Source organism: Heloderma suspectum, chromosome 2, assembly GCF_057233095.1.
Source record: "Heloderma suspectum isolate Gila_16-S chromosome 2, 16-S_ref, whole genome shotgun sequence".
NCBI lineage: Eukaryota > Metazoa > Chordata > Lepidosauria > Squamata > Helodermatidae > Heloderma > Heloderma suspectum.
The window spans coordinates 46,896,479-46,921,636 of record NC_139459.1 but is presented as its reverse complement, the minus strand read 5'-3'; the positions used below and the strand labels follow the sequence as shown (position 1 = coordinate 46,921,636).

The window sequence follows — 25,158 nt, the reverse complement described above, 5'->3', positions numbered from 1 at the left end:
TGGCCAGGGTGGCTTGTTGCTGTGGGTAACAAGCCACCTTCACTGGGTTTTCACGGCAAACTGCACTGCCATGGGTAGTTATGCTAATACCCCCAGCACACGACCAGCATGTGCAGGGTGGTCAACAAGCCACAATGGCTTATTAACCACCTGGTTCGCATGATCATGGTGGGTTGGTGGCTGCAGGTGTCATGTACAGCTCCCCATTACATGCGAACCTGGTGAGGATGGGTTGTTGCGGTGGTTTGACGAGCCACTCAGAACCCATGGGCTGTTTTAGGGTTGCAGGAGCTGAACTTGCAATACCTACTTGCAAACGTGCTTTGTTATGCCTAGCCAGCCTTTGGTGAGTGTTAAGCAATGCTACTAAAAGATTTATCTCACCAACAAATACAACACCAAGCAGAGTGTTGAACACTATTAAGTTGTCCGGGGCTGATACTTAAGGTTTTGGGTGTGTGTGCATGCACGTGCAATGGAGCTTGGTTACAGTTTTCCTGTGCATGATCATTCAAGCAGACATAGCATGAAGAATATGGCAGAAGGGTATATTATTTTATGATGTAAGATGTGTTTCAATTACTAGTTGCAGTGTCGGTCACACTGAGACACATGTCAACAACATTCCTGATTGTTCCTTTTTGTAATTTCTTTCCACTGGCCACATGTGTATGAATATGGCCTACATTTGGTATGTCTTGTGCCTATTGTGGGGTTCTTTTTAGTTGTGGCTATGGGTATTACTTACCCAGTTGCTGTTAACAGATGCTTTGCACTGTGGCTTTCTCTCTCTCTCTCTCTTGAATTAGAATCTGTGCATATTAAGTAGCATCTTTCTGCGAAATCCCTTGATCAGAGCAGATGACTACCATTCACACTGATGTCATCACAGGAATGCTTTCCAGCAAATACTATGTTATGGGTACCAACACACAGCCCTCACCTAGTAGCTCCAAAAATGATTAATTTGAATCAAAAGCCTTTATGTTTGGACAAGTATGCCCATGAGAGGATGTATGATGATTTCTAGACCTTTCTCCAAACTCATTCACCACCCCCACTCTACAAGAGAAGAAGTAGGCCTCACTCAATCTACTTCAATTTAACACCACATTTTACGCACTTTCCAGTCTAAAGACAGTCAAAGTAGCTAACTATGTTAACCATTAAAACAATCATAAAATAAACAAAACATAGCCAACAAAAACTAAACTAAAACAATTCACAGCCAGAACCAAATGGTACTGAAAGCAAAAACTACTGATGGAGCAAAAGGTACAAAAAACAATTTACCCCCAAGCCCAAATTTCTGCTGAAAAAGTCAAGTGTTTATTGCTTATGAAGAGTTTAAGAAGCTAGGCATCATCACAGCTGAGAAAGACCTGTCTCATATTCCTACATGCCGTACTTAACACAGGAAGACCTCTGTGCTTGATGTGAGTTACATGAGTAGGTTCATTTTCAATTGGGCCTAGAAATACACCAATGGAGAGTAGATGACACAGCTGTAACATGCTTTAAGCATCCCACACAGCAAAGAATCTGGCCGTTGTGTTTTGAAACACTGACATTTCCAGAAACTTTGTCCAAAGGCAATACTATACACAGCACGTTATAATTGTCTTGTTCTAAAGCATAAAAAACTATGGCAAGCTCCATCTTTTCCAGAAAGGGACACAAATGGATCACCAACTGCAGCTGCTAAAAATCGCTCATGGACTGTCACTCCAGCAGCACTCCCAAACTGTGCCCCTTAATAAGGGGGAGTGTAACCCCATTCGGAACAGGCTGCACACCTAAACCCAGATCAACAGAATTCCCAACCAACAATTATTCTGTCTTGTCTGGATTAAACCTCAGTTTCTCCATCCATATCTAGGCCATCATTGACCTTGGTTATAGAACTCCACCGACTGCGTGGAAAATAAATAAATAAGTAAGTAAGTAAGTAAGTAAGTAAATAAATTTTAAAGAAGAGAGAGAGAGAGACAGAGCTGAGTATCATCATCAGACGACACTTCAGTCCAGTTCTCTGGGCAATTTCACCCAGTGGTTTAATGCAGATGTTAAATAGCATGAAGGACAAGATGGACCACTGTAGAATGTCACACACCAACTATAAGGTGGAGGAGCTGTCCCTCAGCACCACTTTCTGAGACCTACCCTTCAGGAAAGACCTAATCCAATGAAATATGGTGCCTCCTAGCCCCATTTCAACAAAGTGTTCCAGAAGAATACCAAGGACAATGTTTCTGGAAGCTACGACTATTGTGAACCAGCCCCATTTGGGGAGGGGCCATAGCTCAGTGGCAGGGTACATGATTTACACACAGAAGGTCCCAGGTTTGATCTCCGGCATCTCTAGGTAGGGCTGGAAAAACCCTGTCTGAAGCCCTGGAGAGGTCAGTGCTGACAATATTGGGCTAGATGGACCAATGATCTTACTCAGTATAAAGCAACTTCCAATGTTCCTTAGCCAATGAGAGATCCAGGAAAATCACCAGAGTCACATTCCCTCTGTCCATCTCCTGTTGTAATTGTCCAGAGAGTTCAAGGCAATCTGGATCTGAAAACCAGGCCAGAATCAACACTGAAAAGGATCCAAATAATCAAGATCCAGGAACACTAGGAACTGCCATCACATGCTCAAACAACTTGCCCAATTAGCTAACTGACTCCAAATAAGACTTTTTAAAGAAGGGGTCTCACAGTGGCCTCCTTCAAAGCTGCTGGGATCACAACTTCTCTCAAGGGTGCACAGACACTTTCCACTACCAAAGACACCTATCCCACTCTGATGGTTCTAATTAGCCAGGAAAGGCAAAGGGCAAGTATGCAAGTGGTAGGTTTCCTCTATAAGAACCATGATCACTTCTGTAGATTGCAGAAAGTATCCCATTGAAACATATAATAAAAACCAATATGGTAATGGCTACAATGAAAGATGGAAGAGTGGAGGTGGAGTTTTTTTTACCCACTCTAAGTGTTCCCATCCATCACTGAGGCCGCTTCAATAGGAAGAGTAAGGGGCATAGCCAGGTGTGCTGTACCAAATCTGGCCTTATCCCCTATTCCAACAAATCAATTGTGGCCTCGAAGACCTTGAGAAACAGGTAAGGAAGGCATTCCCCCTACTAGGTCAAAAGCTCTGCTTCAGGTTCCTGTTTGCAGTGAGGGAAGCATCAGAAACATCTTGTCCATGCCCTGTAGCATCAGGAGCTGCTTTCAGGAGGGAGAATGACCTAACCTTGTGCTGAGTGAGCCACCCACTATTAAGAATAGTGGGTGGCTCACTCATAGTGGGTAGGTTCAAGCGTAGCACTTTACTTTTTCCCCCTAAGGGAAAAAAGGACTCATTCGCTTCTACAGAAAAAAGTAAAAGGGTATGCACTCAGGACCCATTGGGATATCGGTCAAACCTACTGCCTCCCCCAGTGATCCTGTATTTGGTTAAGAAGCAGTTGAAGGTATTTGCTTTTAAAATGTAATAAAATGTAAGTTATAAGAAGCAGGGTTTGCCTCCGAAGCTGTGCGCAAGATTGAAAGTTGTTTACTTTACCCAACAGAATTCTATGGAAACCACTAAGATTTTTTTAAAATCTATTTTTTTATTTTTATAAATGAAATAAACACTACCAACAATATAATCAGAATCTTCAGTTTCCAACATTACAGTATTCTAAGAAAAATAAAAAAGGGAGGACAGCAAAAGAAGGAAGAGAAAAAAAAAGAAAAAAAAAACCAGAATTATATTACACTTCAATAAGAACAAACCAAATATCTAAACAGTCTTATAACACAGAAATAGAAGCAAACAATCAATTTCCATTGGCCATAAATTACCATTCAGTTAACGCGTATTAATAAACATTAAAGGTTTAGCCAACCAGGAATAGTAATAGTAATAATAATAATCCCATAATGATATTAATAATAATACTAATAAAAAGGGGGGGGAGGAAGAGAAGTTTAAGAAGGAAACCACTAAGAATTGAGCCAGCCCTCCTCCCACACTCTGCAAATAAAAAAGCCCACCCTGGTCCCAATTCTTGGCCATACTTAAATGTAGCAGAATACTGGGAGGAAATAATAGAATTTTGCATCAGGCCCCAGCCTTACCACATTTAGCTTTTACAACTTCTGATCTATTTCCATACATAAATCAATACTGATCTTTTAAGTCAACCCTGTTCTTTAGTCAGTTTATCTGTGCGATTTCAAATGGGCATAAAAATGGTATAGCCTTTTTGTAAGCCAAAAGGTTCACAATAAATCTTTAAAAAGCTAGCAGGTAATTTCTCTCTCCAATTACCATTTCCAACTTTATATATAAAAACATTTGAGATATCAAGACCAGCTAAAATGTATACCACAGGTTAGGAAAGATAGCACCAAGTCCAAGAGGTCACCGGCATGGTTAATGAAGGGGCTGGAGCATTTCCCCTATGAGGAAAAGTTAAAACAGCTGGGATTGTTTAGCTTGGAAAAAGGGAGGGTAAAGGGGGACATAATAGAGGTCTACACAAAATTATGCATGGTGTGGAGAATGTGGCTAGGGAGACATTTTTCTCCCTCTCTCAAAATACTAGAACCCGGGGTCATCTTATGAAGCTGATTGGTGGGAGGTTCAGGACAGATAAAAGGAAGTACTTCTTCACATAGTGCATAGTTAAACTATGGAATTTGCTACCACAGGATGTAGTGATGGCCACCAATTTGGATGGCTTTAAAAGGGGGTTGGACAAATTCCTGGAGGAAAAGGCTATCAATGGCTACTAGTCCTGATGGCCATGTGCTACCCCCAGTACCAGAGGCAGTGAGCCTATGTATACCAGTTGCTGAGGAACATGGATGGGAGGGTGCTATTGCACTCATGCCCTGCTTGTGGGTTCCCGGTCGACAGCTGGTTGGCCACTGTGTGAACAGAACGCTGGACTAGATGGACCCTTGGTCTGATCCAGCATGGCTCTTCTTCTGTTCTTATCAGTTACCCTCTTTTTTATTTCTCTTTAATCTTTCTAATAAATAGCACATTAAAAGGTGCTGCTTCTTTGCAATTATGAGCTTCATACATAGCATGTATTTGGGTAAATAGGACTCAACTAAACTGACAAAATCCAGGCCTTTACTCTAGACATTCAACATGCCAGAGAATTCCCATAATTTATTTACATATTTAAGTAATTCAATGATTTGTTAAAATAGAGCATGTACTCCTTAACATATCATATTTTAAGAACAAGAATGAAATATGATTCACCACATTTTCTAAAACATTATGACTGGTTTTTACAAGATGTACCTGAAAGCTTTACACAGACATACTTCATAAAGCCAAATCTTCCAAGAGCCCAGGAAATGTGAGGTGCAGTAATGCGAATGTGGCTTGTGCCAGTAGAGTGCTTTGAAATATGAGTACTCCTCATGAATATTAAGGTCTGTCATATGCCGCAGATTTCTTTTGTAACAGTTGACTTCACTGAGACTAGTTATATGCTTTGGTTTTATAAATATGCTTAAGCGCTTTGCTGAATCAGTCATTAACTTGCAAAGTTGTCCACTAGCAAAAAAAACTTTTTAAAAAAGCAACATATTTGATCTTGTTGAAAGTAGAAGCAGGGTAGAAATTATGTTAAACTCTTTTAAAGATAAACCCTTTTGAAGGGCAACCCTTCATTTATTTAAAATATTTTAATCTCATTCTTCAGTCATAAGGTCTCCAAGGCAGCTTACAAAATAAAATATTAAACAGAATAGTAATAAATCTAAAATTATGCAAAGATTATTAAAGCAAGATACAATTAAGTTAATAATCCACATATCAATACATGCTTGGCAAAATTGCAATGTTTTAACCTGGCACCTTGCAAATTGTTCTGAGGAAGGGGTTTCAAAGCTGCAGCGGCATCACCACAGAAAAAGCCCTGTCCCACCTGGAACAGGTCCTCTGTAGAAAGATCTTTTACAGGCAGGTTCATATCGGGAGCATGTAACAAGAATGTTTCTGCAGGTTTGACGGTGCAATAAGGACAACAGTTGACTTTTATTGGGGCCTGTTCATGTCTTCAGACACCATACATATGCCTTCATCCCAGACCCAGGTTTCTGTATGTGTCTGACAACTCTCTCCATACACTATACATGGTAGGGATGCACAGATGGTGCTGCACACAACACACAGGCCAACTATTTGTATCTATTTTTAGTTAAAAGATTAGCGAACATAAGCATTAAACAAAACGTATACGAATGCGGACGGTTCATCATTTTAGGGATTTTTCCCAGTACAGTGGTAGTTGTCCTACCCCTTCTATCACTCACAGTTAGAAGAGAGAAGTACAGGAGAATAAGGAAAGGAGGCAGAGTGGTGAGGGACACATGAATTGCCAATGCACATACTACCACTGTTCATGAATAGAAAGATTTCCCAACCCCGCCCCACTTCTAAGCCTCCTCTTTTTCTCTGCAGAGAAATGTATTTGTTTATTAGCATTATTGACATACAGTTTCTCATTTGAAACAATTCCTGAAGCTGTTTACAAAAGAATACATTACACATCCATACACATAAGGCTGGTACACAAAACTCATGCCTATGGAAAAACCAAAGTAAACATATACATTTTCAATAAACACCTAGAACACACCAGTGTTGAGGCCTGATATACCTCAGAGGGGAGATCATTCCACAGGGCAGGTGCTACTGCAGAGAAGGCACATCTGTGTTGCTGCCAAACAGAAATCCATGGGCTATAGCACAGGGCCTCCCCTGAAGATTGCAATAGCCTGGGAGGTTGGTATAAGGGGAGACGTTCCTTGAGCTAATCTGGTCCTGAGCTGTATAGGGTTTTGTATACTAATACCAATACCTCAAACCTAGCTCAGTAGCCGAATGGCAGCTAGTGTAGATCCTTTAACACAGGTGTAATATGCGTGTGGCAAGGGACTCCAGTCAGTAACCTAGCTGCTGCATTCTGCACTAGCTGCAGCTTCTGAACCAGCCTGAAGGGCAGCCCCACATAGAGGACATTACAGTAATCTAATCTTGAGGTTACCAGTGCATGGATCACAGTGGCCTGCCTATCGCTGTCCAAAAATGGGTGCAGTTGGCATACCAGCCAAAGCTCACAGTACGTGCTCCTAGCCTCAAAGGTCACTTGGGCCTCCAATAACAGCAATGAATCCAGGAGCATCCCCAAACTGTGAACTTGCTCCTTCACAAGGAGTACAATCCTATCCAGAGCTGGTAATTCCCATAATTGCCCCACCTGTGAAATGTACAGAGAGTCAGGAATGAATCTGAGCGTGTGGAGATAGTTAGCAGCTCAGACTCGGAATGGGAACAGCCAGAACCGGCCCTCCCTAGTGAGCTCAGATATGGCAAGGGGTTCTTCTCAAGACCTTGGCACACAGGCTTGACCTGAAGGGCCCCCCCTTTCCTTCTCCATGAGAACCCAGGTCTCGGGGGAGGAGGAGGAGAGTGAGGGGCATGACTTGAGGGATGCTAGGGTCCATCGCAGAGCAAAGTGGGAAAAGTTAGAGGTGGAGCTCAGATGCTCCTCCAGGTTGGCTATGCGTGATAGCCTATGTGGGGAGGGGGGCAACCGTAAGGGAGGGGCGTCCCCCCTAAATTAGTCTGGCCAGGAAGCTTTTGTTCAAACTGCTGGCAACTTCTCTCACTTCCACTTCGGCTCCTCAATTAGTATTCATAATTGTGTGGAGTAGCTGTTTCCTTTGCAGCCTGAGACTTTCCTAGAATTTGCATCTGCAAAGAACCCGGTTATTAACTAATAAAGTAGTAAGCCTGAAGCCTGGTATCTTGGAGTATGTTGATTGCGAAGAGAGAGTGGATGAAGGAACCTGACATAGAGAATGTAGCAGGATGGGAGTTGGGGGCACTGTGCTACATTGGTTCCGCTCCTACCTGTAGGACCAATTCCAGAGAGTGGTATTGGGGGATTCCTGCTCTATCCCATGGCTATTAAGCAGTGGGATGCCACAGAGTTCTAGTCTATCCCTCATGCTGTTCAACATCTATATGAAGCCATTGAGTGAGGTCATTAGGAGTTTGGGGGTGGGGTGTCACCAGTATGCTGATGATGCTCAGCTCTACTTCTCCTTGTCGTCAGAATCAGCTCGGGCAGTGAAGGTGCTGGACCAGTGCCTGGAGGTTGTAATGGGCTGGATGAGGGCCAATAAACTGAAGCTGAATCCTAACAAGATGGAAGCTCTGTGGACTGGTGGTTCCCAAGTCCAGGAACTGGGTAAGCGACCTGTCCTGGATGGGGCTGCACTCCCCCTGAAGGAAGAGGTGCATAGCTTGGGAGTACTCCTAGATCCATCCCTGTCACTGGAGCCCCAGGTGGACTCTGTGACCCGGAGTACTTGGGGCCAGCTTTAGCTGATCCACCAGCTACAGCCTTTCCTGGACAGGGATAACCTAGCCACAGTAGTGCACGGGCTGGTAACTTCCTGATTAGACTACTGCAATGCACTTTATGTAGGGCTGCCCTCAAAGATGACTCAGAAGTTGCAGCTAGTACAAAATGCAGCAGCTAGTCTGTTCACTGGAACAGCATGTAAAGATCACATAACACAATCTTAAAGGAATTGTACTGGTTGCCAATAGGTTTCCAGTCAGAATTCAAGGTGCTAGTGATGACATTTAAAGCCCTAAGCAGGTTGGGACCTCGATATTTGAGGGAGTACCTCCCCTGATATATGCCTACTGGAGGACTGAGATCTGTTGGAGAAGGCCTCCTCTGCGTCCCACCAGTGCGAGACATACTCTATGGTGGGATGTGGGAGAGGGCTTTTTCTGCTGTGACACCCCAGTTGTGGAGGCTTTGGAGGCCTGATTGGCTCAGACACTGGTTTCATTTCGGCGCCAAGTTAAATCACGGCTTTTTACCAAAGCCTTTAAGGGCTAATTGGATTCCCTGTGTTTGCATGCTCTTTTAACTGTTTTATTGTTTTAGATTTTAAATTGGTATTAGCTAGCGTAATGATTTAATATGTTTTTAGCGATTTCAATTATTTATTGTTTTACACTGTTTAAACTGATTTTATCTGTACGCCACCCTGAGATCCTAATAATATAGGGTGGGATACAAATGTTTCAAATAAATAAATAATAGAGAGAAGAGACCAGCATCTTCTGTGCTTTTGTGTTCATCCCACCCTCTTTTCCTATTAATGTTTGTTACCAATGAGAGAAAGAGATTGCTCTCCCAAATTGTGATTTCAGACATGGCAGAGATGTAGGTGGGAACAGGATATTCAAATCCCTTGCAGATCTCTATTTTGTATGAAGCTACTCACTGTGGAAGAATCTTTTCTGGCACTTGAAGGTGTAATAGGGGTTGGATCAAGATCTCACTCATGACCAGACAGCTTCAGTGTCCCAGCTGCCATGAGTGACATTTTTTGGAAGAAAGGTGGGATACAAATCAAAAAAATAAATGTAAGGTATTACCTAAGGGCAGGGATGGGCCCTCCAGATATTTTGGCCTACAACTCCCATCAGCCTTAGCCAGCATAGTGAAGGTGAGGGATAATGGGGAGTTGTAGGCAAAAACATCAGGAGGGCCATAAGTTGCCCATCCCTGCCTAAGGTGGGCTCCTAGGAAGTACCCATGAACCGTGTGCAGGATTGCATTCTTCAGACTACATACAGTCAGGGCCAGAAATATCAGAACAAGGATAACTGTTTTGGCAGTTGGCCTCTGTACACCACCACATTGAAGTTAAAAGGAAACACACCCAGATGGGAGTGACGTCAGGACTTTCAGCTGTAATTCAAGGGGTGTGACAAAAGTGGGGCACTAACCATTCAGGAAGGACAGCCAGTGGCATACACACACACTCATCGTTGGTGGCTCATAAGTAATGGAACAAACCAACATCATTTCAAACTTAAGGATCGCCTTTAATACCTGGATGAAAATCCTTTGCTGTTTCCTTTCAACGTCAATGTGGTGGTGTACAGAGGCCAACTGCCAAAACAGCTAACCTTGTTCCAATATTTCTGGCCCTGACTGTACTAGTTTGAAAGTGGCTGTGTGGACAACTGACCCTCAGAATGTCAACTAACTACTGGGAAATAGCAGCTTGAACTGAAACAGTGATTGTGGCACCCAAAACAAAATCATGAATAAAGGCAGGAGAGACCTGAACTGTGCCCACCATCCCTACTGATCCCTACATTTGAATCATACCAACCTCTAGGAAAGATCCTTAACACCAGTAGAAAGCTATTCATTTATGTAGAAGAGAGTCTCTTGGACCCAATAGTCATGTACCTAACTCCTTTACCAGGATTTTTCTAGATCGCACTGCTGAGGCAAAATGTTGCAAGGAAAATGAGGAGCCATTACAGATAGCCTGAGGAGTCAAGAAAAAAAGAATCAGGGCAAAAAATACTGATTGTTCAATTTGTTAGATTTAGACTTAGCCATACTTAGAGTAGAGCCATTGAAATCAATGAAACGTTAGTCTTGACTAACTGAAGTCCCACTGATTTAAATGGATCTATCTGGAGTTAAAATCGCTGGAAGAAACATTAACAATCTCAGATATGCACATGATACCACTCTGATGGCTGAAAGTGAGAAGGAGCTGAGGAACCTCATGACGAAGGTAAAAGAAGAAAGTGCAAAAGCTGGGTTGCAGTTCAACCTCAAAAAAACCAAGATTATGGCAACCAGCTTGATTGATAACTGGTAAATAGAGGGAGAAAACATGGAGACAGTGACAGACTTTGTCTTTCTAGGCGCAAAGATTACTGCAGATGCTGACTGCAGCCAGGAAATCAGAAGACGTTTACTTCTTGGGAGGACAGCAATGACAAATCTTGATAAAATAGTTAAGAGCAGAGACATCACACTGACAACAAAGGTCCGCATAGTTCAAGCAATGATATTCCCCGTAGTAAACTATGGCTGCGAGGGCTGGACCATAAGGAAGGCTGAGCGAAGGAAGATAGACGCTTTTGAACTGTGGTGCTGGAGGAAAATTCTGAGAGTGCCTTGGACTGCAAGAAGATAAAAACAGTCCATACTCCAGGAAATAAAGCCAGACTGCTCACTTGAGGGAATGATCTTAAAGGCAAAACTGAAGTACTCTGGCCACATAATGAGAAGACAGGATACCCTGGAGAAGATGCTGATGCTAGGGAAAGTGGAAGGCCAAAGAAGAGGAGCCAACCAAGGGCAAGGTGGATGGATGATATTCTGGAGGTGACGGGCTCGACCTTGGGGGAGCTGGGGGTGGCGACGGCTGATAGGAAGCTCTGGCGTGAGCTGGTCCATGAAGTCATGAAGAGTTGGAAGCAACTGATCGAATAAACAACAAAAAAACTCTAAGTATGCTGGGTCCGGATCTAATCTTTGTTTGCTGACTTTATAAAAAAAATAAGTAAAACGTAGTGTTCAACAACCATTAGACTATTTTACAGAACTCACCTTGTATCAGATATGGGAATTTCGGGAACAACAGTGATTGCCCTATCTTTTGATTTATGCATTTTATGTAAGAAATTCAAAATGAACACATTATGCACTGTAGGTTTCGAAAGCAACTTACACACCTTGCAGAGTATGTGTGTGTGTGACACTAAGCACATGCACAAACATGCAAATGCACACACAGACACATTCTGATTTTAGGGCTCATTTTGTATACATGTAGAGGGAGGTGTCTCATTCACAGCGCAGCCAGTCTGGTGTGAAGGAAGAGGTTTGGTAGCATAGAGCAGGGGTAGGCAAGATGGTGCCTGCAGGCACAAATGCACCCTCAGACACTTTTCTTGGCACCTGCCAAGATGCCCTACACCTCCCACTTATTTTTTTTAATTAACACATTTTCTTACCAGCAGTTGGGATTGCTGTGAAATAGGTTTTTTTGTTGGTGCTAAAAACTGTGGGTTCAAAGGAGTTGTTTAGTCTGTTGGGGCTCAGACCACACTTCTGCCTCACTTAGTCTTTTGGGCAGGTTACTTGTCCATTGCCACACCTCCCATGACTGCTCAGGACAGTTTCTCAAAAGGCTGCTTGCCCCCAGTATAGAGTAAGGTTTTTTCTAAAGATTGGGGGTAGAGGGCTCTGCAATATTTTGTACATGAAATTATGAATAGTACATCAGGAAAGCATGACACTGTCTGAAAGCCCAGAGCCTACGTATAAACACAGTCTCTCGCCCTCTTTCTCCAATTATTAAACAAAGTTAGCACTGAATCGCATTGTGACCTCAAAACATAAAGTTTATATTTATTAATGCATTGTCTTGAATGTGTTTCAGCTTTGCCACTGAGCAACATCTTACTTCCAAATTCTTGTTTGAACGCATTGCTTTGACAAGCACCATCACTGCTCAAGGTCTGTATAAAGGAAGCTTCAAACTGACTATTATCACCCATTGACAAACTCAACATTTTATGAAGAGCCCCTGCTCACACCGACATCCCCCACCTTGTGTAAATAAGAAACAATTCATTTTTTAACCTTGACTTTAAAGCCCAGCCTTTCTACCTTTTTTTCTTTTTCCTAAACAAGTGACAAAGAACAAGGAAGCTGATTGAAGGGGTCCATTATGTATCAACTTAAAGAAAGGCAAAGTGATTGATGAAAATAGCAGTCACCTTCAATGCTAGCTACTGCACCTGTATCCTTTTTGTCAAATGACCTGAAAATCCTGCTGACAGTTTCACATTCACTACAAGGATACACTGTAGTTTTGAATACTTTTATTTGCTTTGGAGTCTTTAGGGACACATTTTTGGAGCCAGAACTGGGTTTTTTTGGCAGTGTGTTGTCAAATCTATGTCTCAAAGGTTATTGAACAAACCCATCTTGGAACAATTGGTAGCGGTGAACTGTAGTTCTACTAAAAGATTTCAGAACACTGAATAATGCAAAACCTGGTTATTAGAGTAGCAAAATTACTAAGTGTGTACAAAATTTAATGCACATTTACTTAATTTGAGATAAAGTAGCATTGCAGTTCTAATTTTCCTTGAGTACCTAGCTCAAATATTTTAAAACCTCAGGCAAGAAACTGTTAGTTTTAAAATGGTATAATAATAGTCAACCAATTAAAATTTTGTAGCTGATCACCTTCAAACTGTGGTGCTGGAAAAGACTCTTACAAGTCCCCTGGACTGCAAGGAGGTCAAATCAGTCCATCCTAAAGGAAATCAACCCTGAGTGCTCATTGGAAGGACAGATACTGAAGCTGAAGCTCCAATATTTTGGCCACCTAATGCGAAGAGAAAACTCAGTGGAAAAGACCATGATGCTGGGAAAGACTGAAGGCAAAAGGAGAAGGGGACGGCAGAGGATGAGATGGCTAGATAGCATCACCGATGCAATGAATATGAACTTGAGCATGCTCCGGGAGAGAGCGGAGGACAGAAAGGCCTGGCGTGCTATGGTCCATGGGGTCACGAAGAGTCGGACACGACTTAATGACTGAACAACAACAACAAGCTGATCACCTGGCTTTTAATTAATTGCATTTAAATTAATTCACATTATCTGCATGAATAGAACAGTCCTATTGAAGATACTGAAGACTGCAGCTTCTTTTGTTAATCAAATTCTAAGTTATTTCTTCATGTTTAAAAGAAAGGCCATCTAATATTTTTCTTCAAGTTGGTAATCTAAAATAGTGACTACTCCCTTTAACTGTAACTTGCTAGAGCTACAGTGGTGTCAAAGCAAACAAGTTCAAACCTCAGCAGTGTGGTGGAAAATCCAGATGTGTAAGATGACTAATTTCAGCAGTCACCTTACATCGTCTTTGGTTCTTATTAAGGCAAGGCATAGTGATTCACATAAGAATTTAAAATAAGATGTGATGTTTAGATACAACATTAAAAGCAAAATCAACCTTTAAGTTTCTTTTCCACCGAATTTAGCACTAGGTGGAGGTAGCCAACATGTCTGCATGATTTGTACAGTGGTGTGCCTTCAAACTTGGGGGCCCACTGGTTAAATTGAAGGGCAAATTTTAATCTGTGTTTAAAACTGTAGTTGATTACCAGTTGATTAAGTCAATTAAAACTTTCAGCCACAATTCATTAACTAGTTTCTTAAAAATTGCTTATCAGAATAACTATTTGACCTAGCTGAAGCCCCCCTCCCCTTTTCAATAAAGCTTACATTGTTTTTGCACAGCACTGAGCTTGTCAACAAGCATAATATGTTATTTCTGAAATAAAAAAAAATCCACTAGGCATTAGGATACTTGAGAGACAGGAAAATCTCCAAAGGAGCTCCTGTGCTCTGTGTGGGACACAGCACCATTTCCTCTGGGCATTTATTACCTGTTAAAAACCAATCTTTTGGTGAGTGGCAGTTCAGGGTTTTTGAGAGCAAGCTGCAATATTTCTTCGGGTCTGCAGAGTCATAATTAAAGCTGAACTGAGTGGAATTGGAGAGGGAAGGTCAGCGAGGTGCCGTATGAGAGATGAGGCTGGGCTGATGGGCACCAAATGAACAAATTATGATGGGCCCCACTCAATGTGATGAGGTCAAATGCTTGTTTCTACCCACTGACAGTTCAATTTCCCTGCAATGTCTCTCGGTTCTCTATGAGCTAATTATGAATGAAAAGTTATCAACTGCCCGTACCAAAAGCAGCTTAAATACTATTTCTTGGAGCTCTTAATGTCAAAATAATGTAAGAAACAGCATGTTGGCCCAGTTTTTGAGCCAAACAATACAGGTTGATCTAAATATCAATGATAATCCATAGATTTCTGTGACTTATAGTATATATGAGACAGATTTGCCAGCTGTCATCTGCTTAGCAAAAATAATAATTTTATCAAGCAAATCTATATTATGCTTACAATCCATTTCCACAGCAATAGCAGCATTGAGCTCATGGCTTTTCATATCACGGGCTACATAATCTTCAAACAGCACTATATATTTTTCCTGGGACGATGCTGCTGGATTATTAGGTTTTAAGCATCAATACTCCTATGTATCCCAGCATACAGATTTATTATCCTAAAGCACTTCAAAAATGATCGACAAAATGCAAATTCTTTCTATGGAAACTGAGTTTAAGGGGTAATTTTCTACATCTCCAATTTATGATGTACAATTATTTTCTTTGCATCTATAAGCACAAACGCTTTCAACTTTTCTGAATCCTATGACACCAGACAAAAAACCAAATGTAACATATATGTCACCAATTTTAAGATGTCAGTGGCAAATGGCCCATTTAAAAAGATAGCATTATTCCCTAAAATACCTTGCAATACTTCAGTTTACTTCAAAATCAGGATCTTTTAAAGAATATCTGAAACACTATTGCTTTTCACATGACACCCTCCTCTATGCTTAAATGAATCACTATTATACATATACCAGTTGGTACCCTGTAGTAAGATATACAAAAAACTAACTTTATTTACCAACACAAACTCGAGTGCAAAAGTGTTCCAATCATCCCAGAGCAGCTTAAAATGAGTGTTGTGTGTGCGCGCGCATGCGCACATGTGTGTATACACTAGTTTAGGAAACTCACAATAGCATAGCATAATGGCAATCATTGCTCTTTTCAACCACTGTCAATGATCATAGTATGTTCTCAATGTATCTATTGTGATTGCTGTATTTAGAAAACTACCTTGTTAGACATTGTTGATCAAGAGATATTACAATAAAATGATTGCTGTACCATCCTCATGCTTAAGTAGCACAATTAGCAGCAGAGAAATGCAGTTCATTCATTACAGAACCTTTCAGGAAGTTGATTTTTTCTAATTCTTATTGTAATTGCATTGTTCTAATCTTGTATTATAAAGGCAGCTGCTTGCCTATCATTTGTACTTTCCTCGTTAATCCTGACTCAGTGAATTAACCTTTAATTACAGCCGTTAAAATTGAAATGAGCCTCTTGTCTGGCTGGGGCTGCCCCCTTTCAGTGCATGAATCTGATGAAAATTTTTAGGGTCAATGAATATGTCCCATGTCATGTCTGATAGCTGCTAAAGATGTGAGGAGGTAAATGTTACCTTAGAACGATGTGATTGAAATTTTAAAGAGACTGATTTTATTGACAAAATGTAAGATTTGTGATTTCCTAACAAAAACCATCCATAACCACAATCACACATGGACTAATGCTATGCATATTATTTACATTTTATACCTGAAATCCTAATAGTAGTTTTGTATTTAAATATGCCAGTCATACAGATAAAAATTTGAGATATTTGAAGGAAGGATAACAAGGCAGTGCTACTATCTTGATTTCTTATGGGTTTATAATCCTTGATGTATACAAAGTTCCCAAAATACCTTCATCATTTAATCTGTGGCAAAAAAATTATGAGAGGTGTGACCTCTTCAGGAATAGTGTTTCCGTATATGCACTATTTCAAACACATTTCTTAAATATGAAAAATAGTTAGCCTCCAGTAAACAGGAACTTATTTTAGAAAAATTGAAGTGCGAAAGGCTTCCCTATAAAGAAGCTTGAAGGGGGACAATTATATTAAAATACATTAACGTTTTGAACATAAGGAAAGGTAGCATGCATGAACATTAAAGCAATTAGACTCTGCATGTTTAGGACTAGCTCAGTAGCTATACAGATGAGAAACTAGCATTAGGTTAGAGATGAACAAATGGGAGTGCAAATGTAAAAATGTTCTTACTCTTATTATCAGTTTCCTGAAAATAATCTTGAAGGTTTCACCCATTACTTTCTCGTTTAGATTGTGTTTTTACTACATGTCTGTATGATATGTAGGAGGCATTGTTCTAGATAAGCAGTCACTGGATAGGTTAGTATGTTGCAGCAAAACACAAACTTCCCTACCTGAATCTATTATTCACCTGAAGCAAGGTCCTTGTATCAGGCAAAGAGCTGCTAAGTGATTCCCCTTGTTACAAAAGTTTGGAACTCTCAGACACAGTAATCATTTCAGAACCAACAGATGATTCTCAGCAATTGGCTTCTGCAGAAAAATAAGGGCCTTTTCTATTGCAGCACTGAGGTTATAGAAATCCCTCCCTAGAGATGTTGAGTTGGCTTCCTTTCTTTTAAGCTTTAAGTGAGCTGCTAAGACCTTTTTATTCTGATGAGCTTTCAGTGACTGGGTTCTCATGATTGCTGCAGCTCACTGTGGCTTATTTAAGCCAATGCGAGCCATAGTGCCCATGGGCATCATCCTGAAAATTCAAGCTGTGACTTGTCATGTCAACGATACCAGGAGGGCATGGGTTCTATGAGGGCTAAACAACCCTAAAACAGGCCATGGGTTCTGTGAGGGTTATTTAACCCTTGCACAACCCACCCGCGCTGGGTTTGGACAACACAACAAGCTATGGTTGCAGCTTGAATATTCAAAATGGCTTCTGGCACAGGCCACAGCTGTTTGATCATGCAACCAGGCCATGTGTGGGCTAATGTTTTATCTCCCTATGTTTATGCTGAACTGTTTAGGTTTTAATGTATGAGACTGATTTTTGCATTTTCCAGTGTTTTTATTGTGTTTTATGTATTATGAATTGGGGGAGACGCCCCTTCGATTTGATTTTATAAAGAAAATAGTAGTATAAAAGTTTAAATAAATCAAATATTCTAACAAAAAGACATAACAGCGGTAGATCCATCTCAAATGGAGGTCTGCTCCAATCACAGATAAAGTGTGTGTTGATTTGATTTAAACAGCAAAGAGGATATGGGGGATGGTTGGGTGTTTGAGATGACTCCTTCTCCCACCTGTGGCTCAACTGCCTTCAGTCTATCTTCTGAGATGATTTTTCTCCAAACTAGTTTCAATACTGAAAGTAAGCCTGGGTTGGAGGTTAAGCCATGCTGATGTGGGAGATTCAGCAACTCTCACCTATATAACCCTTTTGCTTTTGGGTGCCACCAAGCATATAAAGAAATATCATTTTTTGGCTGGATCCAAATTTGGGCATACTTAGAGCAGACCCACTGAAATTGGTGGAAGTTAAGTTAGTCAGACGAATTTAACTCCCATCTTCAATGGGTCTGCTCTAAGTTTGACTAAATCTGGATTCAGTCCCACATCTAGTTTGGGTCTTAACTCTATTGTAGAAGACTGTATTTCAGAAGGCACAATCATCTGAATTATCAGAAAATTAACTCCTTTTGTAAATTCATAGAAGAGATGAACATTTCCCTTTTGCCTTTTACAGGTCCTGTTGAGAGCTGCCTGGCAGCCATCATATAGGTGTGCAAATGTATGGGACAACTCAAAGAACAGTATGCTATTTCAAGTACTTTACAGGTAGGACCTGTTTGCATGTATGCAAAGTCTGAACTGATCATCTTTTCTGAGGAAAAGGCAGAATTCTCTCTCAACTTCAATTAGATGGTAACTGGGCTGGGAAGATCTTCCTGTATGGCATACTTCTATCCTCTATGCCTAGCCCCACAGGGAAGTCTTAAACAGACTGCTGGTGCTTAACATCAAAAAGCTGGTAAAGCAGCTTTTAATCTGACCCCTGGGGAGCTTCCAGTTCTGGATGAATCATCCCTAGTGGAAGAGGGTGAAAATGTTTTTTATTGCCCAAAGGAGGACAGGGTAGAAACAGGCCATGAGCATACAATAGAACATGACAGCCAAAGAGATTCAAGGGCAATAGGGGAAAACGCACAAGTTGGAGACATTTGGAGAGGGACAGTATGTACAGGTGTTTCTGTGCTAATGTTAGAAGCCTCTGAACCAGGATGGGGGTAGTTGAGAGCGTTCAGTTTTAAAGGAGAACATAGATAGTAGGCACACAGTACCTTGTGTAACACAGCGAACAAGTGAGATATGATCATCTCTGGATACATACCCCACAGGAAGGATAGGCACTGTGGAGTAGGGTGATGCTATATGTCAAAGAGGATATAGTGCTAAACAAACTAGAAACTTCAAGAGAGGCAGATTCCTCCCCAGAATCACTGTGGATAACAATACCAGACCCCAAAAGTAATTTAGTACTGGGGACATGCTAGTGACCCATTGGCCAAAATGCTTCAGGTGATCTTGAGATGAAAAACAAATCAGGGAGGAATCCAAAGGAGAATGGATTGTAGTAATGGGTAACTTCAATTATCCTCAGAATTACTAGGTAAAAACATGCTCCAGTCATGACAAAGAGGTAAAATGTCTAGATACCCTAAGCAACTGTGCCCTAGAGTAGTTAGTCATGGAACTGACCAGAGGGGAAGCGACCCTGTACTTAATCCTAAGTGTTGCCCAGGACCTAGTGCAAAATGTAAATGTTAAACCAATTCAAAACAGTGACCACAGTGCTATCAACATATAATTTATATAAAAGTGGTAAACTACCAAGGAAGTCCAACAGAGTCCAATTTGACTTCAAAAGGGGAAACTTCTAAAAAATGAGGGGAATGGTAAAAAGGAAAAGGAAATGGAATGTCAAGAGGCTCAAATTACTCCAGAATGCTTGGGGATTACCCAAAACTACAATAATACAACCTCAGTGAGAATGTATACCACAGGTCAGCAAAGGTACCACCAAGTCCAAGAGATCATCTGTATAAGTAAACAAGCAGTATCAAGGAGGCCATTAGAAAAAAGAAAGCTTTCTTCAGAAAATGGACGTCGTGCCCCAATGAGGAAAACAAAACAGATCACAACCTTGTACAAAAGAAATGCAAGCAGTCAATAAGAGATGCAAAACAAACAAAAAGAATTTGGGGGTGCATATTGCTAATAACTTAAGACCAACAATAAAAAACATATTTAAATACATCAGAAGCAAGAAACTAGCTAGCAAGGCAGTTGGACTGTTAGTTGACAAGAGAATTAAAGGAGTACTAAAGGAAGATAAGGAGATGGTAGAGAAGCTAAAAGAATTCTTTGCATCTTTCTTCACTGCAGAGGATACAGGGCAGACACATGTGCCTGAAATACTTATTTGACTTTTTCAGGAAGGACTTCTGAGGAACTGAGGCAAATAATGATGATAGGAGATACAATTCTAGACCTTATTGACAAACTGATCACGAACAAATCACTAGGTCCAAATGGTATCCATCCAAGAGTTCTTAAAGAACTCAAATTTGAAATTGCTTTAATGAAATATGTAACTTGTCCCTAAAATTGTCCTCTGTGCCAGAGGACTGGAAAGTGACCAATGTAACACCAATTTTTTAAAAGGTATCTGGGGGGATCCAGGAAATAACAGGCCACTTAAATTAAAGTCTGTTCTGGGTAAACTGGTGTAAAGGATTATAGAAGATAAAATTATGAAGCATATAGAAGGGCAAGCCTTGCTGAAGGAGAAAAATGGCTTCTGCATAGGGAAACCCTGCTACACTATCCTTTTAGAGTTGGTTGAAAGTGTCAAGAAGCATGTGGATAGGGTGATCCGTAGACATTGTTTACTTGGACTTTTGATAAAGTCCGTCACCAAAAACCCAATGGATCATTTAACTGGTTAAAGAACAGGAAGCAGAGAGTAGGAATAAATGGACAGTTCTCACAATGAGGGATGTGAACACGGGGATTCCCCAAAGATCTGTATTGGGACTAGTGCTTTTTAACTTGCTCATAAATGATCTGGAGTTAAGGGTGAGCAGTGAGGTGATCAAGTTTGCTGACAACACTAACTTATTTAGGGTGGTTAAAACAAAAAGGGATTGTGAAGAGCCCAAAAAAGATCTCTCAGCTGGGGGTATGGATATTAAAATGGAAAATGTGATTCAATATAAAGGAGTGTAAAGTGATGCACCTTGGTGCAAAAAGTCCTAATTCCACATATATGCTGATGAGTCTGAGCTGGCAGAGATTGACCAAGAAAGGGACCTTGATGTTGTAGTGGTAACTCGATGAAAAGATTGACTCAAGTGTGCGGCTCCTATGAAAAAGGCAAATCCATGTTGGGGATCATTAGGAAAGGAATTGAAAATAAAGGTGCCAGTACCATAGTGCCTTTATACAAATCTATAGTGTAACCAGAATATTGTGTACAGTCCTCATAACCGCACCTCAAAAAAGACATCATAGAGCTAGAAAAGGTTTAGAAAAGGCAACCAAAATGTTCCAGGGGCTGGAGCATCTCCCCTATGAGAAAGGTTACTACATTTTTGTCTTTTTAGCTGAGGAAAAAAGGGGGGATGTGATAGCGGTGTATAAAATTATGCATGGTGTGGAGAAAGTGGAAGGGATAATTTTTTCCCCTCTCTCATAATACTAGAACTCAGTGTCATCCAATGAAGGTAAAAGGTGCGAGTTTCAGGACAGACAAAGGGAAATGTTTTTTCAAAGGCTGCATGGTCGAATGATGGAATTTGCTACCACAAAAATGTAGTGACTGTGGCCAACTTGGATGGCTTTAAACCTAACCTTGATAGATTCATGGGGATAAGGTTACCGATGGCTACCTGTCATGATGCCTATATACTACCTCTATTATCAGTGGCAGTATGCATCTGAATACCAACGGCTGGGGAACATGTATGGAAGGGTGCTACTACACTCCTGCTTGTGCACTACCCATAGGAATCTGGCTGGCTACTGTGGAACAATATGCTGGACTAGACAGACCTTTGGACTGATCTAGCAGGGCTCTTCTTAGGTTTTCAATAGTTAATACTGAGGTATTCCACATGCAAATTAAAAAGATATGAGTGCATGAGGTATCAGGGCCACTGTTTGACAAATACTGTAAAGCACCTAGCTGGAACCAACTAGGCACACTGCACTTAGGGTGCAGAATGGTGAAGATAGGTAGAGCTGCCTTAGCTATGGAAGCGATCCACTACCATGCTTCCCTTATATACAATGCTGTAGACATGGTGTTGGAGGACGGGATACTATTGGGATTCTGTCAGGGCTCTATCATTCCTGCTACAAACTCCCTGGGTGAGCTAGTTCTCTGAGATGACAAACTTACATAGAGTTATTGTTTTGTTATTGTCTCAAATCATTACCTAAAGATAATTTCCATGGCTTCCCATTATCTTATCAGCACAATTCAATGTGTTTTTTATTTAAAACAAAAGCTTTTTAGAAAACAGAAAGTCCTAGAAATTTATGTACTGGAAAGTTTCATTGAGAGTAGTCATGTATAACTATGATTTAAAACAACTGTACACTTTCAGATATTAAGCAATTACATTTGTAATGTTTGTGAATCATTCATTGCTTGCATTTGATAAGTCATGTTAGGCAGTTTTATCTTGACAAGATTTCAGACCTTCATTAGTGTCTATCCTTCTATATTTCATGAGGAAACATAGTTGTGGTTTTGGGGCTCATATATTTGTTATATGTTATCTTCTCCAACTCAGCACATACAAAACTCGCCCTTTATCCTTAGCTTAGGGAGCTAAGCTAATGAATCATAGAACCATTCATACAATTTTCCTCATGAAAGTATATGTAGGACACCTGTCAAGTTTGAAGCAGCCCTATCCAACAAATCCTCTTCTACAAGGGTCACTAGGACCATTCAGCACAAAAAAGAACTATAAAACTCACACATATTTGAGGTGTGTGTGTGTGTATACACTTTCTATGTCAGTTTCAGAACATGTAAGTTAATATATTATTTAACATTATGGGTGCTAGGCGAATTTGTGTCTCACCACCACTAACCATAATTTAAAATGCTATCCTTGCAGTATCTGTTGAAAACATGCTAATTAACTTCCATACCTCTATGTTATACAAACACAAATTTATCCTATTTTAATTAAAACAAATGTTCTGTGGAGAAGACAACACGAAGCATTCAGTTACTTGTCAGCTTGAACAGATCCTTCACATTATGAATTTGTAACTTTTGACAATGTTAAGCAGTTATGAATTTTTCAACAGAATGACATACTCTTAGTGACTGCTATATTTCTTTAATATTAGGCTCATATACGGTATTTTTAGTTTGGCTGCATTCAGACATCATATGAGCAATGAGTGATGAACATGAGTGCTCCCCTCCTGTGCTCTCTTCTATGTTTTAATAAAATACTTCATGATTTCTTCAAACCAGAGAAAGCAATGAACTCAAAACTAGCAAACTGTGGTTTGAACAACCAAACCATGATTGCACACAGGTTCAGATGCTGCAGCAAACTATGTTTGAGCACACTAAGAAATCTTCCATTAAGGCAAGCAAGAGAGAGCAGGAGGGAACAGTTAATCATTTACTCCAGATCCTCCAAATCATGGTGCAGCTTTGCCCAACCTGGTGCCTGCCAGATTATGGACTATGGCTCCCATCATCTCCAGCCAGCATGTCTAGTTTGGTAGACTGAGGAATATGTCTGAATTCAGCCAATAGAGGATCAGGAATGTAACATCTGAATGATGATACTGTCTGGTTATAGATCGTTTTCTTGGTTAGGCTTCTGCCTTTCAATTAAATTCTCTTTCCTATGAAGAAAGGTTACAACATATGAGGCTGTTTAGCTTAGAAAACAGGCAAGTAAGTGGAGATATGATAGAAGTATACAAAATTATGCATGGTGTGGAGGAAGTGGACAGATCCCTATCTCATAATACTAGAACCTGAGATTGTCCCATGAAGCTGATTGGTGGGAGATTCAGGACAGATAAAAGGAAGTACTTCTTCACACAGAGAAGTACTCTCTTCTCTGAAGACACAATTAACCTATGGAATTTGCTACCACAAGATGTAGTGATGGACACCAATTTGGATGGCTTTAAAAGGGGATTGAAAAGGCTATCAATGGCTACTAGTCCAGATGGCTATATGCTACCTCCAGTATCAGATGCCGTTAGTATCGATGAAAGCACTGCCCTTCCAAAGGAAGTATCATTCCTTGCTCGTACAACAAGGCATTAGTGCTTGACAAATATCATGGCCTGGGACCAGGTAGCAACTCTTCATAACTCATGAAGAGAAACAAAGCAACTGAAGAAAAAAGCAACTGAAGACGCAACAGCCCTAGTGGAGTGGTCTCTTAAGTTTAGAATAGGCCGAAGGCCCTCATCTTTTTCTCTGTCATAAAATACTGGGACATGAAAACTTTGATTGATTTGCTTGATGGACCCTTTCTGGAGCAATGAGGTGAGGGGGAGTGGGGACTGTAACCTGTGGTGACTCGAAGGGGGAGAATAGAATTCAGTCATGTTCCCATATAGCACAATGGCAAGAACCCGTTTGGCGGTGGTGATGCAGCGCCAGGGCTCATAATACCAGCTTAACCGGGTGCCAACAGTCAAGGAATCAGTACCCTCAGGTCTTGGTGGGTCAAAGATGCTGTTTCTTCTGTCACCTTACTTTCAATGCAATTGTTGTCTGTACTGAATCAAAGGAACAGGAGTTTAGATTGCTGAGATCTCAACTTTCAAAAGGAACTATCAATGGATGGGTAAGCCGTCTGATGCTGGCACTGAGACCTGTTCTAGGGTTTAGGGTGTGAATAATAGGGTTGTTGTGGTATGCCCACACCCATCTTTTGGGCTGAGGTCTTGATCTTCTAGACATGATCTAAGGTGTCATCTGTTGTTGATTTAAATAGGCCTTGTTCAACAAAGGGCATATGCTCTAAGTGGGATCAAGCCTCTTTAGCGAGTCCTACAGATTGTACCCGCATGTCTCTGTAGCGCATTGGCTCCTGCCTTTGATTTAGCTCCACAATGTGCTGTATGTTTGGTCATGTTGGCTTGTTGCTGGGCTAAGGTCACAGTTTTGTTTTTAAAGAGATGTGCCATTTCCTTCTTGTCATCTGGCAGATATTTGAGCAGAGAGGCAGTCTTCTGCCTCAAGAAGAGCTGGTAGCAGGCCATGCATCTTTGGTAATTTGTGATGCCGAACAATACTGCAGCAGTGGAATACCTTTCTCATCCTGTCGTGTCCAGTTTGTGCCCTTTGTGGTCGGTTGGAGCAGAGTGAGGTTTTGAGGATGCCTTGTTAAGGCCAGACTCAATGATAATGGATGTTAGGTCCAGGTGCTGAAAGAGAAAGGCACAATCCTTGTGTTGGATGTGGTAGACGTTCTCCATTCGTTTAGACATTGGCAGTGCAGAGGAAGGCTTTTTCTAGGACTCCCTTGCCACCTTGAGAAAAAAAAGGAGGACAGTTAATGCGACAGGTCCCATGGTCTCAGTCTGGACCAAGTCCATTACTGGGTCATTGATTGGGGTACAAAACTCACTGGACATCTAATCCTAAGGATGTG

The 25,158-nt window shown here is 41.0% G+C and overlaps 1 protein-coding gene across 5 annotated transcripts in view; it reads right to left on the bottom strand.

The window, feature by feature from the left end:
- AP3B1 (adaptor related protein complex 3 subunit beta 1) overlaps positions 1 to 25,158 on the bottom strand; it is a 210,811-nt gene that overhangs the window by 58,679 nt on the left and 126,974 nt on the right. Inside the window, exon 23 of one of the 5 annotated variants that reach the window (XM_084833387.1) lies at positions 10,212 to 10,383. The exons of 3 other annotated variants lie outside the window; for them this stretch is intronic. In XM_084833387.1, coding sequence (XP_084689513.1) covers positions 10,294 to 10,383 — 90 coding nt within the window. In that variant the 3' untranslated portion in view covers positions 10,212 to 10,293. Of the gene's footprint in view, positions 1 to 10,211; positions 10,384 to 24,722; positions 24,932 to 25,158 lie in introns of those variants that run through there. One more of the 5 variants, XM_084833386.1, reaches the window with a different exon arrangement.